This window comes from Tachysurus vachellii, chromosome 17, assembly GCF_030014155.1.
Source record: "Tachysurus vachellii isolate PV-2020 chromosome 17, HZAU_Pvac_v1, whole genome shotgun sequence".
NCBI lineage: Eukaryota > Metazoa > Chordata > Actinopteri > Siluriformes > Bagridae > Tachysurus > Tachysurus vachellii.
In genome coordinates this window covers 12032338-12045104 of record NC_083476.1, presented here as the reverse complement: position 1 = coordinate 12045104, position 12767 = coordinate 12032338, and the positions used below count along the sequence as shown (strand labels likewise).

Sequence of the window (12767 nt, the reverse complement as noted above, 5' to 3'; positions counted from 1 at the left end):
GGTGCATGACAGTTCTGCTTAACAAAAGGTGATTTTGTATATAATACTACAACATTTATTAATTTATAAATGTGCTTTAATATCCATTAGAGGGCAATGAATTTTTATAATGCTGTGGGAGGATTAGTTATTATTGATTAAATACTACAGCTATATACAATAATTTTTTACAAGAGTTTTTTACAATAACCAATAAAAAAGAAACACAAAAGCATTAATATGTAGTTTCTTTATTTCAGTATTTTAAATAATAATAGTTGTTTTTTAAAACACATTATTGATTCACTCATAGACACAGTGATCTTGATTGGGTTTTAATACACAACTGAGCTGAACACATGGATTAAAACCACAAACTGACACATGGACACACTGTACACACCTGTAACGTGGGCTCTGTGGAATTTAACAAAAAAAAAAGCTGCTCGGTTTTTTCATAACACCATCATTTTAAAAATTGTTTAAGGGAACATTTTAAAAAATGCATTTGATTTTAATTAATTGATTACAATTAATTTTAATTGCAAACAATTGATAGTATAAATTAAGAGAAAAGGTAATGTAATTTCTGATAGATAGATAGATAGATAGATAGATAGATAGATAGATAGATAGATAGATAGATAGATAAACAACTATTAACACACAATTATATAAAACCTTGTTGTGTATCTGTAAATATGACAATATATTTCTGGAGCCTGTGTAAATTTGCATACTTCTGACATGCAGTTAAACGTGTTGATGTCCCCCATGCAGCCACTTTGAGTTCAGGTTCAAATACAGCTCTGTTTCATAATAGGGATTTCTGGATGTCTTCTTAATGGTTCTGTTACTGAGTCAACCAACAATAACGCTTAAAACATCTTCCAAGAACATTTGAGCTGTTTTGTTGTTGTGTATAGTCTACGTACTGTTCGGCAGTAGGTCATTTCTCCCGTTATACATCACAACCCCTGGTGGGTAGAAGACAAGGCCAGGTTCGGGTGTGCTGAGTGGCAGTACAGAGCGCGCCTGTTTCTCAGGATCTGGTTTGCTGCAAGCTGTGAAGGGTCGCGTGTTTGTAGTGGAGGGTGATGCGATCTGCCAAAAGAGCTCCTTGAGCGCTCTCCTGAACTCTCTCCTCATGAGGCAGTAGAGAAGCGGGTTGAGGCAGCTGTTGGAGTGCGCTAGGCACACGGTCACGGGGAACACGTAAACCTGCGCCGTGTAGTACTCGTAGCTGAAGTGCACGGCGTTCAGCTTAATCAAGATACCCCAAGTTGTTAATGCCTGGTTAGGCAGCCAGCACAAGAAGAAGCACAGCACCACGATGGTTACAGATTTTGTCACTTTGGAGCGCCTTCTTGCGCCCGACGCGTTGGCACGCTTGTGGGTTACGAAACGAAGCAGTAGCAGGTAGCACACTGAGATGATCACAAAAGGCACCAGAAAACCGAGTAGCACCTTCTGGAGGTGATAGAGTCCTAGCCAGAACTGCGCGTCGCCGTTGCGATCGGGGAACTTGACCAAGCACAGGTCCTCGTTGGACACAGTGGCTGTGGTAGAGAAAATGGCATGTGGCAACGCGGCCACGACTGCTGTCGTCCAGATCACGGCGCTGACGCAGCGCGCAGACGGGCGCTTGCGCCTGCGTCCACTCTTAAGCGCTGACGCTACGGAGCGGTACCTCGCCACACTCATGGCAGTCAGGAAAAACACGCTGGCGTACATACTGGTAGCTGTGACATACGACACGATCTTGCACATTGCCCTGCCAAAAGGCCACGTAAAATCCAAGGCGTTCTCCACCGCCCAGAACGGCAGCGTGAGCACGAACTGGAAGTCGGTCACCGCAAGCCCGGTCACGAACAGGTTAATGGACGACTTTTTCCACGCGTGTTTAGCCTTCATGAGGTGCAGCACGAGAAGGTTACCGACCAAACCGAGCGCGCACACGACCGAGTAAATAGTGGAGATGAGGATGCGCAGAACGGCTGAGCCATCGCTCACCAAGTCGCTCCGTTCCGGGATGTCAGCCCATGAGTTGTTCGCGCTTTTGTTGAGCAGAAAACTTGCGTTGCGCTCCGTAATATCATCGCGCATTCCCGGGCTGTGCTGCATCGCCAAAGCTCATCGTATCCGCTCGGTGCTCCGTGTTAACTCGTCAAACACTTGTAGTTTCATACTCCACATGTCCGCACACAGACTCGTCCTGGAACAAGCTGTCCCAGATTAAACAGTTCAGACACCACAGAGATATAAAACACACCACAAAATCTGAATCAGAGAAAGCGGAAAAAACAAAGATGTTAAAACATTCCTGGTGCTCCGAAGGAACCCTGTTGTAAGTTTCGGAATCGTTTGCGCTTGTGAAAGAGATGAGCTGAGATCTGTCCCACTGTCAGTCTCTCTACGTCTCTGTCTCCATGTGGTTTATGGTTTATGGTCCACGCTCCGTTCTGTGCAGCACGTTTTTATGGACGCGCGTAGCAGTGGATTGGACACGCGCGTTTACGCACCAGCGCACCGCTGCCCAACGAGCTTTGTGGGCATTGCCAACACATCTCAACCTTTAACTCAAGGTTGGTATCGGTTTATCGAAAGATTGTATGTCAGGATTGGACTCGAAGAGAACAGACATGCACAACTCCAGTTCCTTGCTATTAGTAATGCGCAGTTGTGATTATTTCATTTTCTTTTAATCAGCTTTGTTTTATCTTAAAGCCATGACTTTATTAGATGCCATATTCCCAAAATGTGTATTCCTACAAGGTGTGTATTATGCTTATAGAGTAATGATTTATAATCTAATGTCACCATTTTTAATCTGGTGTTTAATCTCGTGCTCCTTTCAACGTTTCCTCCTCATGTGTTCTCAAGGGTTCTGTCATTGCCACTGTTACCTCTGACTTGCTCATTAGGGTTCAAAATGCACATAATATTTATAATTAAATGCAATATACTGTACAAATGCTAGTTAATAAATTAAAGGAGCACTAAAAACACACACTAAATGAAATAAACACACAATGTAAAGCTGAACTACAGAGGTATTTAGAATGCATACTTTTCCATATATTATCTCTTCGGCTAGATGTTGTAATCTAGCCAATTTGGTGTGCATATTGTATGTTTGTTTTTACCAGAAAAATTATCTTGGGATATCTCGGTGGAGATCAAACATCTGGATAAAGATAACATTGTTTTCCATTTTTTCCCTTTTTGTCATGTGTGTGTGTGTGTGTGTGTGTGTGTGTGTGAGAGAGAGAGAGAGAGAGAGAGAGAGAGAGAGAGAGAGAGAGATCCAGTGAGTCAATAAACTGTTGTTAGGTAATTATGGGAGCTCATTGATGAAGATGAGCTTGAATTAATAATTATATTATAATTAGATATGCACTGATACTGACACTGGTATCATATATTGGTCTGAAACCATACTCATAAAAATTCTCTGATACAACCAAACAATATCATGTGATACAACATGATGTAAGCCACATATAAGCCACATACACTCAATCTTACCACAAAATGAAGATTTTTATATTGTTAACACAAAGCAAACTGCAAACTGTGTTCTATAAAATTATCAAGAGAAGGAAGACCGACATCTTCTTATAATACAAGTAAGCTGATTACTAAAATCTTAAACTTAAAAGCCTGGTGTGCTGGTGGTGCAACAAAATCGCATTCACCCTGTTGTCAGAGTATCAAAAGTGACCATGATGCCACATAGTTGTGATTCTTCAAAGCTGGGAGCTAAGAGAGCTAAATCATTCTCTCGGATGTGAGGGATTAGAATACACAATCTCAAACAGGGACACTAACCAGCTGTGGTGTGGACATCTGTGAGCTTGTGAAAGTTAAACAAAGCAGATAGCGCTTTCTCTGAATGTGTTTCATTACCCTGTGATTCAGAGGAAGCAATGAACGTAGTCTTGAACATCCCAAGTTGGTAGCTGTTGTATGATAAGGAAGAGCTGACTGGAGGGTGGGAATTAAAGAATGACGATACCAGTGCGAAAAAAAAGGACCAGAAAAAAAAAACATAGAAAGAAGCATACTGCTAGCATCAGTATTATTCTTTTATTTACCTCAGATATCTCTGACTTACAATGTGAGATTCTAAAGCAATGAAGACAAAACTGCACTTTTCTTAGAGCCATACAGAAGTACTTTTATCAGTTGAAAAGAAACCTGCTCTTCTCCACAGCAACACCCGTATCTAGGTGATATTGCTAGTGCACTTCATTTCTAATAAGATATAAAAAATGAGCCTAGCACGTGTACATGGCAGATTGGGTGTCCAATATCCTCATGAAGTGCCTGTCTATTTGCAGGTTCTCATTTAATCAAAACAGATCCTCAGGTTTAATTAATTGATCTTTTACTCTTGCTTGGTTTAAATGAAAACCTTCAGCTACACTGACACTTCCTGGAGAAGATTAGACAGCACTGAGAAATGGCACAGCACCCAGGATAAAAAAGTACGGGTTCATTTTGGAAGAAGCTGAAATCAATTTGTTCTTTCTTTCACCTAATAATGCTTTCTCTCTCTCCCAAGTGAACTGAATTCTTATATTTTAAGTACTTTTATTAGAAAGTAAGTAATTTTGTCCTAGAAAAGCGTTCTTTAAAGGTTCTCTAAGGTTTTATTTGTTACAGAAAGTGGTTGAGAAACTCTTACTGATATTGGTACCCTCTTTAATAGGGTTCTACAGTATATACAGTTGAGGCCAAAATTATTAGCCCCCTTATGAAATTAGACAAAACTCTTGATTTCTCCATGGAAATGACCATTAACAACAAGTGTTTTATAGTGTGTTTGTTTCCAAAATAACAAAGACAAAATCTCCACTAAGTTTGATTAGGATATTTAATTGAAATAGTGAGTTGAAACAAGAAAGGGCAAAAATGAAACGTCCAAAATTATTAGCCCCCGGTCATTAATAGTCAATAGTGAACCCTTTCTGAGCCACAACTGACAACAACCTCTTAGAGTAGTTCTTTACTAGGTTGGCACAGGTTTCCTGAGGGATTTTAGCCCATTCTTCCATTGCAAATTGCTCCAGCTGGTCCAAATTACGTGGCTTCCGAGCATGGACATTCACTTTGAGCACTCGCCACAGATTCTCAATAGGATTGAGGTCTGGGCTCTGTGCGGGCCACTCCAGGACCTTTGTTTTGGTATCCTTCAGGAACTGTTGGACCAATTTCGATGTATGCTTTGGGTCATTGTCTTGTTGGAAGACCCAGCGACGACCTAAGGCTAGACTACGAGCAGATTTCTGCATATTATCCCTCAAAATGTCAACATAATTTTCTTTTTTCATGATGCCATGCACCCGAACAAGGCTCCCTGTGCCTGAAGCTGCAAAACAGCCCCACAGCATGATGCTCCCACCACCATGTTTAACTGTGGGAACTGTGTTCTTAGGGTTGAAGGCCTCACCCTTTCTTCGCCAAACATAAGCAACATCCATGTGCCCAAACAGTTCCAGTTTAGTCTCATCAGACCAAAGCACAGACTCCCAAAACTCATCTTTACCTTTCAAATGTTCACGGGCAAACCTCAGTCTAGCTGTGATGTGCCGCTGTTTGAGTAAAGGGGTTCTTCTGGGACGATGGCCCTGAAGCCCACCACGATGAAGAGCCCTCACAACTGTGTTCCTTGAAACATCAACTCCAGAAGAGGCCAGGTCAGCAACAATCATCTTGGCAGATGTCTGGGGCATCTTGCTGATATCTCTGACTATTTTCCTCTCCAGGGTTCTTGAAATCTTGCACTTACGACCACGCCCAGGTTTGTTTCTTACAGAATTTGTCTCCTTGTACTTGGCAATGATGCAACGTACGGCGGTTCTAGACACTGTGAAAAGCTTGGAAATGGCAGTATAGCCTTCCCCCTTATCATGAGCCTCCACTATCTTCTTTCTGAGCTCAAGACTGATTTCCTTTGTCTTTGGCATGGTGAGTAAAAGTAGTCTCTCCCAATAATGTGTTCAAGTGCCCTGTTCCTTGGAGTCCTTTAATGCTGATTGAATGCCCAGGTGTTGTTAGGAAGCCAATTGACTGCACAGGTGTGGTTTGAAAGCTGATTGATTAATTAGGTGTGTTTTGAAAGCTGATTGATTAATTGGGTGTGTTTTGAAAGCAAATATTCACAAGGGGCTAATATTTTTGACCACCCCATTTTCACTATATTTGATTATAAAGCAAGCCTAAAAATGTATTTTATATTCCAAAATGTACCAAAAGCTACTAAATAGCACTGGCGAATGTTTGATTATATCAAGTTTTATCAATGCTGCAAACATTGGAAAGATCTTTAGGAAAATGTTCCAAAATTCCTGGGGGGCTAATAATTTTGGCCTCAACTGTATAACTGAGTATGTCCCTGTCACAATGTGTTTACTTAGTAGAACACTAAGATTACTCTCTTACCACTTAACACAGAACCTGTTAGAAATGCTTTTTTCTAAAAGTGTATTTTATGAGTTTTTATATTTAGCTTGCAAACTTTGGAATAGCTTTCCTGACAGTATTTGGGGCTCAGACACACTCTCCCAGTTTAAACGTTGATTAAAGACATATCTTTTTAGTCAGGCATATACAGTACATAATACTTCCCATAATCTTCTGCTCTAGTACATCTGATCAAATGTACATTATCATCTAGTGCTTGCTAATATTATGAACATCAGCTACGCTAATTCCTCTCCACTGCTTCTCTTTTTCTACCCATCCCGAGGCATACAGAGCTTGTACCCGCTTGTGTTCTGGGTCATGAAGTATTCGGGCATTCTAAGAGGAGATGCCAACTACATGTGGTCTTTAAGGACAACAGCCTCCTTGTCAATACACAATTGCCAGACTGTGTATTTATAATCACACCGTCCAATGAGGAAGAGGTACCCTTTTGAGTCTGGTTCCTGGAGTTTTTCCTTGCCTTGGTCTCCTCAGTCACCACAGGCTTGTTCATTGGGGATAAATTTAATTTGTAATTTTTAAAAGAAATTTAAATATAAATCTAATATTAATCTTGAATGTTTGTATTATATTAATCTTTGTATTATATTACTTTTTTGTATTCTTTCTGTAAAGCTGCTTTGAGACAATGTCCATTGTTAAAAGTACTATACAAATACATTTTAATTGAATTGAACTGATTTCTGACATTTCAGCTAAGGGGTTTAAGCAAGCAGTACATGATCTAAACATTTAGATCTTACTATGTTCAGCATTTCAGGGTTTCTGGGGGATCTTACATAACATTTATAAACGTTCCTGCAGCACTGTCATGTTTGGTTGTAGGAACAATACCATTAAAATAACTTAAGGAACTGCTGTTTAAGAAAAGTCCTAATATTGAATAATTAGTGTTTTTCATTCGAACTATAGATTTTGATCATTCTTTCTCAACTTGTTAAAGCATCACCTCTGTCAAAAATGATTCTTCAGCTGTTCTTAGCATGGGATCTTCACTACAATGAGAATGTTTTACATGATTATACATGTGTTCAGAAGTGAAGTAAATTTGTCAATTCAATTCTATTCAGTTTTATTTTGTACTTTTAACAATGTACATCGTCTCAGAGCAGCTTTACAGGAATCAAATTTTGTTTTTTTTTTAATTCAAATTAGAAAATCGAAAGAAAACAAATTACAGAATAAACAAGCCTAAAGTGATGGTGATGAGGAAAATTTCTCAGAGGAACCAGACTCTGAAGGAAACCCATCCTCATTGGGGTGACACCAGAAAGTGTGATTATAAATAATGTCCTTCCTACAACTGTATATAATCAAGTGCAGATGTGCACCCAGGAGCTTTTGGGCAACTTATAATGCAGCATAATGTCTAAATCCACTATATATTTATCACAAATTCTTTCCTGCCAAAGCCATCAGATGTTCAATGGTGGAGACGAAATAGCAAAACTGACCGTGACAACAGCAGTTCAAAGCCATAGTTGTTGCCATAGTTTCCAAGGGGTATCCATAGCAGTCACATATATCACATACTGTATATAGTACACATGGGTCACTATGTAATTAACAAAGTGTAACGTACAGCATGTTTTCCTTGTCAGTTTATCTAAAATATTCCAGCATGGAACTTCTTTGATTGAGGAAGTAGAAGTTAACCAATGATAACCAAAATTGCAGGACATATACACTCTGTCAGACTCGACAGCCATCATTAAGCTTCAAACTTGTCTCATAACTTAAAAAGCTCTTACCATACGTTTGAACATTATTATTTTTTTAAGTTCCAAAATAAGACAGTTCCATTTCTCTCTGCAGCACATGTTAAGCGAAGCTCCTTCTAAGTGTCACTCATCCTGTTATCTATAATTAAGCATCACAGGGAGTCAGACTCCCAAAGCAAAAAAAAAAACGAGCAAGACTGAAGACTGGGATAACAGGTTGCCAGACACAATATTGCTATCAATACTGTGGATACTGTCACAATATTTTTGATAACATGACATGGATAGATAGATAGCAATGGCTAGATAGATTTTCAGTTTTATTTTATAGGTATTTTAAAAACAGACATTGTCTACAAATCACATTACAGCCTGTTCACTGACAACACCTGCTCAGAACAAGTAGTCTAGGCCACTGGTTCTCAAACTGGGGGCCCTGAGATGGTGCCAGGGGGCCCCGGTTCACTGACAACACCTGCTCATTCTAATGCTGATGCAGAGAGGGTATTTTCGATGGTTGGTTTGAACAACACGAAACAACTTGTCTCTGGATGGGACGTTGTCCTCAATCATGACCCTAAAAATGGCTGGACTTGAGCCGAACTGTTTTATATGGGAGCAACATTACAAATGATAAAGGAGTCCAATAAGGCAACAAACACTTACAATAAACAACACCAGTCATAATATCTCTCTCTCTCTCTCTCTCTCTCTCTCTCTCTCTCTCTCTTACACACACACATACACACACATACAAATTAATAAATGGAAATTGAATAAATACTTTGTATTTGGTTAAATTGCGTTCAGTGATCCTTACCAAGCACAACACCACCCCCATAATTTTTTGCCTGTCTTCAGAACTTGAGAGCCCTGCATCATATATATAATTTGTTATGAATGCACGTTGGAAAATGCATTATAAAGGTCAACACTAGGTGGCAGTGATAAGACAACATTCATTCCCATTGAGTCCCAAACACTAATTGGAAGGCTGTTCTACTGTATAACTGTGTTGATCTGTAGACAAGACAAGACTGCTGTAGCCTTCACTATTGAAACAGACTGCACCTTTTAATCAAAGTAGTTGTGTCAGATCATAAAAGACCAGAATTTTAATCAGGTACTGTACAACAACACCATTTTTTGCTTTACAGGTCAATAGTAGTATTTTATAATTACTGCAAAAGCCCAGCAATAGCTTCCAGATCCAGACAGTAAGGCTTTACAATAATCCAACCTAAAGGAAACAAAAACGCATATTTTTGTGGTGACATTATATTTCATATCTTAGCTATATTTCTGAGCTGTCCTAGTAATATTATCTACTTGTGCTTCAAACAAAAGACTAGAGTCAATAATTACACCATGATTTTTTACTGCTGCACATGATGTAACAGAAATGTCCTCCTGAGAAATCAGATCGCTTACTTCTGGCTGCATGTGGTCCTACAGGTACATCTGTCTTGTCCGAATGAAGTAGGAGGACGTTAATAAGCACCCACTGAATAATGTCCTTTCTATATTCCATGTAATAAACTAACTTACAATTTGTGATCAAATTGGTCCCAGAGGTCCTATTAGCTCTTGAATTTGAAAAGAAAATTAACCTTTTACCACCTACACTTCAACTTGATGAATAATGAATGGCTTTGTTTTGCAGCTTAACAAAAAGTACTGTGAAAATACACAGAATATCTATTCTTCTGTCAGTTAAATATTGGATATTTTTTTGTAGAGCTTTGGTTAAAAAATGCGTGAATATCATGAACTTACATTACATTTACATTTATAGATTTTTTTTTTTAATATTTCCTTTATGAGGTGAAAATAGATTCAGAAAAAACAAGCATGAAGGAGAAGGCTGAGACAGATACAACTACATTTAATAGTACATAAATATCCAGGCAAGGTCAAAAACATGCTTAGGGCAGGTGATCAACAATCAGGACAAACTACACAATGACTAAGTACATGAATCAAGAATCTAGGCATAGTCAAACCAAAACAGAATAAAAGATGAACAAGCTCAGTAACAGTAGATGCACAGGCCAAACTTAGGGATACTTTATATTATATATTGTTGACATGTTTACGTTACATTACACTGTAATACCCTCTCATAGACACTGACTATTGTGCAAAAAATTATTTATACCTGTATAATTGTATCTATATAAATATTTCCATACTTATTCAAAGCTTTTTGTCATTCACAAGAACTGACCTAATTATTACTACCGCCTTGACTGCAAATGCATTTTTTTTTTGTTTGTTTGTTTTTTTATTTCAGTTCTTAAAATTTTAGCTTGCACAAATTATTTTTGTTTAAATGTTATTTAATTATTAATAACTGCTTCGCTTTATTTCACTTTAGTTGCTTTATGATCATCTGATACAGAGCAGCATGTTTTTAATCTGTTTATGCAGAGCATCTAAAATACAAGTCAGTGTGAAAGAGCTGTAAATTTAGAAATAATTAAGTATTAGAATGAGTGCATTAATATAAACCCGTGGTTTGTTAGTGCTGCTACAGTATAATTAAGAACTAATCAACATCTTCTGACTAATCAGAATCCAGAAGCACTGTTACTGTTTTTTTTTTTTGGTTTGTTTCTTGACTATAATCAATTACTTAAATGTATATAGCTCATTGATGTAAGGCAAAAGAATGAAGTAAAATGTAAAAAAAAAAAAATATGAATAACTTTATTTTGAGGCATGCTTTTACAGGAAAAATCATCATATTATGATGAGCAAAACACTCTACACTCGGAAAGTGTAATCTGTTTTTCTTTAGTAATTACACTGGAGATGTGGAGATGGGTGAATGGAGATGGATTTGCTGTGAATATCTTTGTTGATCCTCGGTTGAGAACCTGGATGAGTTACACGCTATTGCCTGACTGAGATTTGTAGCACTAACAGCATTAACTTCCCTTTGTTTATTTGGCAAAGGTCTGCAACACAGGTGACTCTGAAGGGAAATAAATTGGAGCCTGTTATGGACTTCATGCAGACATTTTCAGCAGGGACATATCTGTTCTCATATCTGTATATTAGACAAGGTGTCATAGGAATAATAATAATAATAATAATGCAGTTCAAGAATCTGAAGAATAAACAGCAAAAAAAAAAAAGATATTTTTTTTTTCTTAAATTCAACTTCAGTCTCTCTTAAACTCTTATATTTTTTAAAAAACACAATAAAATCTCCACAATAATAAACAAAAAAACATGCAGTTGTTTGAGTCATGTCACTGCACACCAGATTACCCAAAGGCCAGTCACCAAATTATTATTTATATATAACTTATTTTAGGTTTAATCCATATTATCTCTTCATAAATTGTGTGTGCATATTTGTTATGGCTCTGAGTGAAGGGGTTGTGTAAAAGTTACTGTTACAGTCTTACATTTTTTTTTTACTTTTCCAATAACATCATGTACCAAAATGTTTCATATACAGCAGTTTACCAACACCAACAAACCGATCCGTTATACCGTACTAGCACCAGAACGGATGCTGAAACCTTAAATATCTGCTTAAAGTATTACCATCCAGTATTGTTCATATTAATAATACACAGCAGAATTGTATGGCACTGCAGAATAATAAGGAACTGATGTATTGAGTGCTCTTTATACAACAAGCAGCATGTTGCATTTCACACAGATCTGCTAGAGAAATAGCTAATAGAGCTTTCTCCAAATACCTAACACATTCACTTGTTCACTTAACACTTCAATGCTGAACAGTGCCAGAGCAACGCGATAGCTAAAACAACAAACTCATTTGCTGGTAATCATCTGTGATGGTGTCTGAATGCTAGTTTATATCTACGACAGCTTTGCTTAGCTTATAATCTTTTCTCACAAAATCTGATTTATACTGATTTACTAGGATGGTCAAGAGTACCACTGGAGATCTGGTTTTTATTTATAACGCATATTTAACTTTTGGCTGAAAATATTTTTATTAGCCTTGTAGGCATAGGTACATACTGTAGTAACTAACATTGCGTGCATTTTAAGGCGTTTGTCATGGTTCCGAAATCGCAATAAATCAGACCCATGTGCAGGATTAATCTTCCTTGTTTTAATTAACCGAAAACAATACCTGAATCTAAAATAAAATATAAAATAATTAACTAAAATAAACTCAACATGGCAGACCAAACACGACAGTAAGCAATAACTGGACAAGGACAGTCACAAACGGTCAGGTATAAATAAGGTAATACATTAGGGTTAATTAAGAACAGGTGACATAACACATGACATGATCACATGACACTCGGCAAGGAGTAGCGATCCACCCACCAGCACAGCCTCTGGTGCACTGGCATGGAATTGTTCTATTACTTCCTTACAATTGCCATTTGAAGCATTATCTTTCAAGTCAAGTCCAGAGGCTTTTATTGACATTTGACAAACAGAGATTCTCCAGGACCATGGAGCTACATAACACAACAGAGAGCTACATAACACAACAGAGAGCTACATAACATAACACAACAGAGAGCTACATAACACAACAGAGAGCTACATAACACAACACAGTTGCTCAGGGGC

At 38.0% G+C, this 12767-nt stretch overlaps 1 protein-coding gene across 1 annotated transcript; it reads right to left on the bottom strand.

Annotated features, from left to right (window-relative positions):
- Positions 1-704: 704 nt before the first annotated feature.
- On the bottom strand, positions 705-2403 carry rxfp3 (relaxin family peptide receptor 3). Its single transcript, XM_060890965.1, has one exon. The coding sequence runs from the start codon at positions 2101-2103 to the stop codon at positions 907-909; it is 1197 nt and encodes a 398-aa protein (XP_060746948.1). The 5' UTR covers positions 2104-2403; the 3' UTR covers positions 705-906.
- Between the last annotated feature and the right edge of the window lie 10364 nt (positions 2404-12767).

Bases quoted from the DNA above. Each gene is read 5' to 3' on its own strand.
- rxfp3 (XM_060890965.1), bottom strand. From the start codon at position 2,103: ATGCAGCACAGCCCGGGAATGCGCGATGATATTACGGAGCGCAACGCA.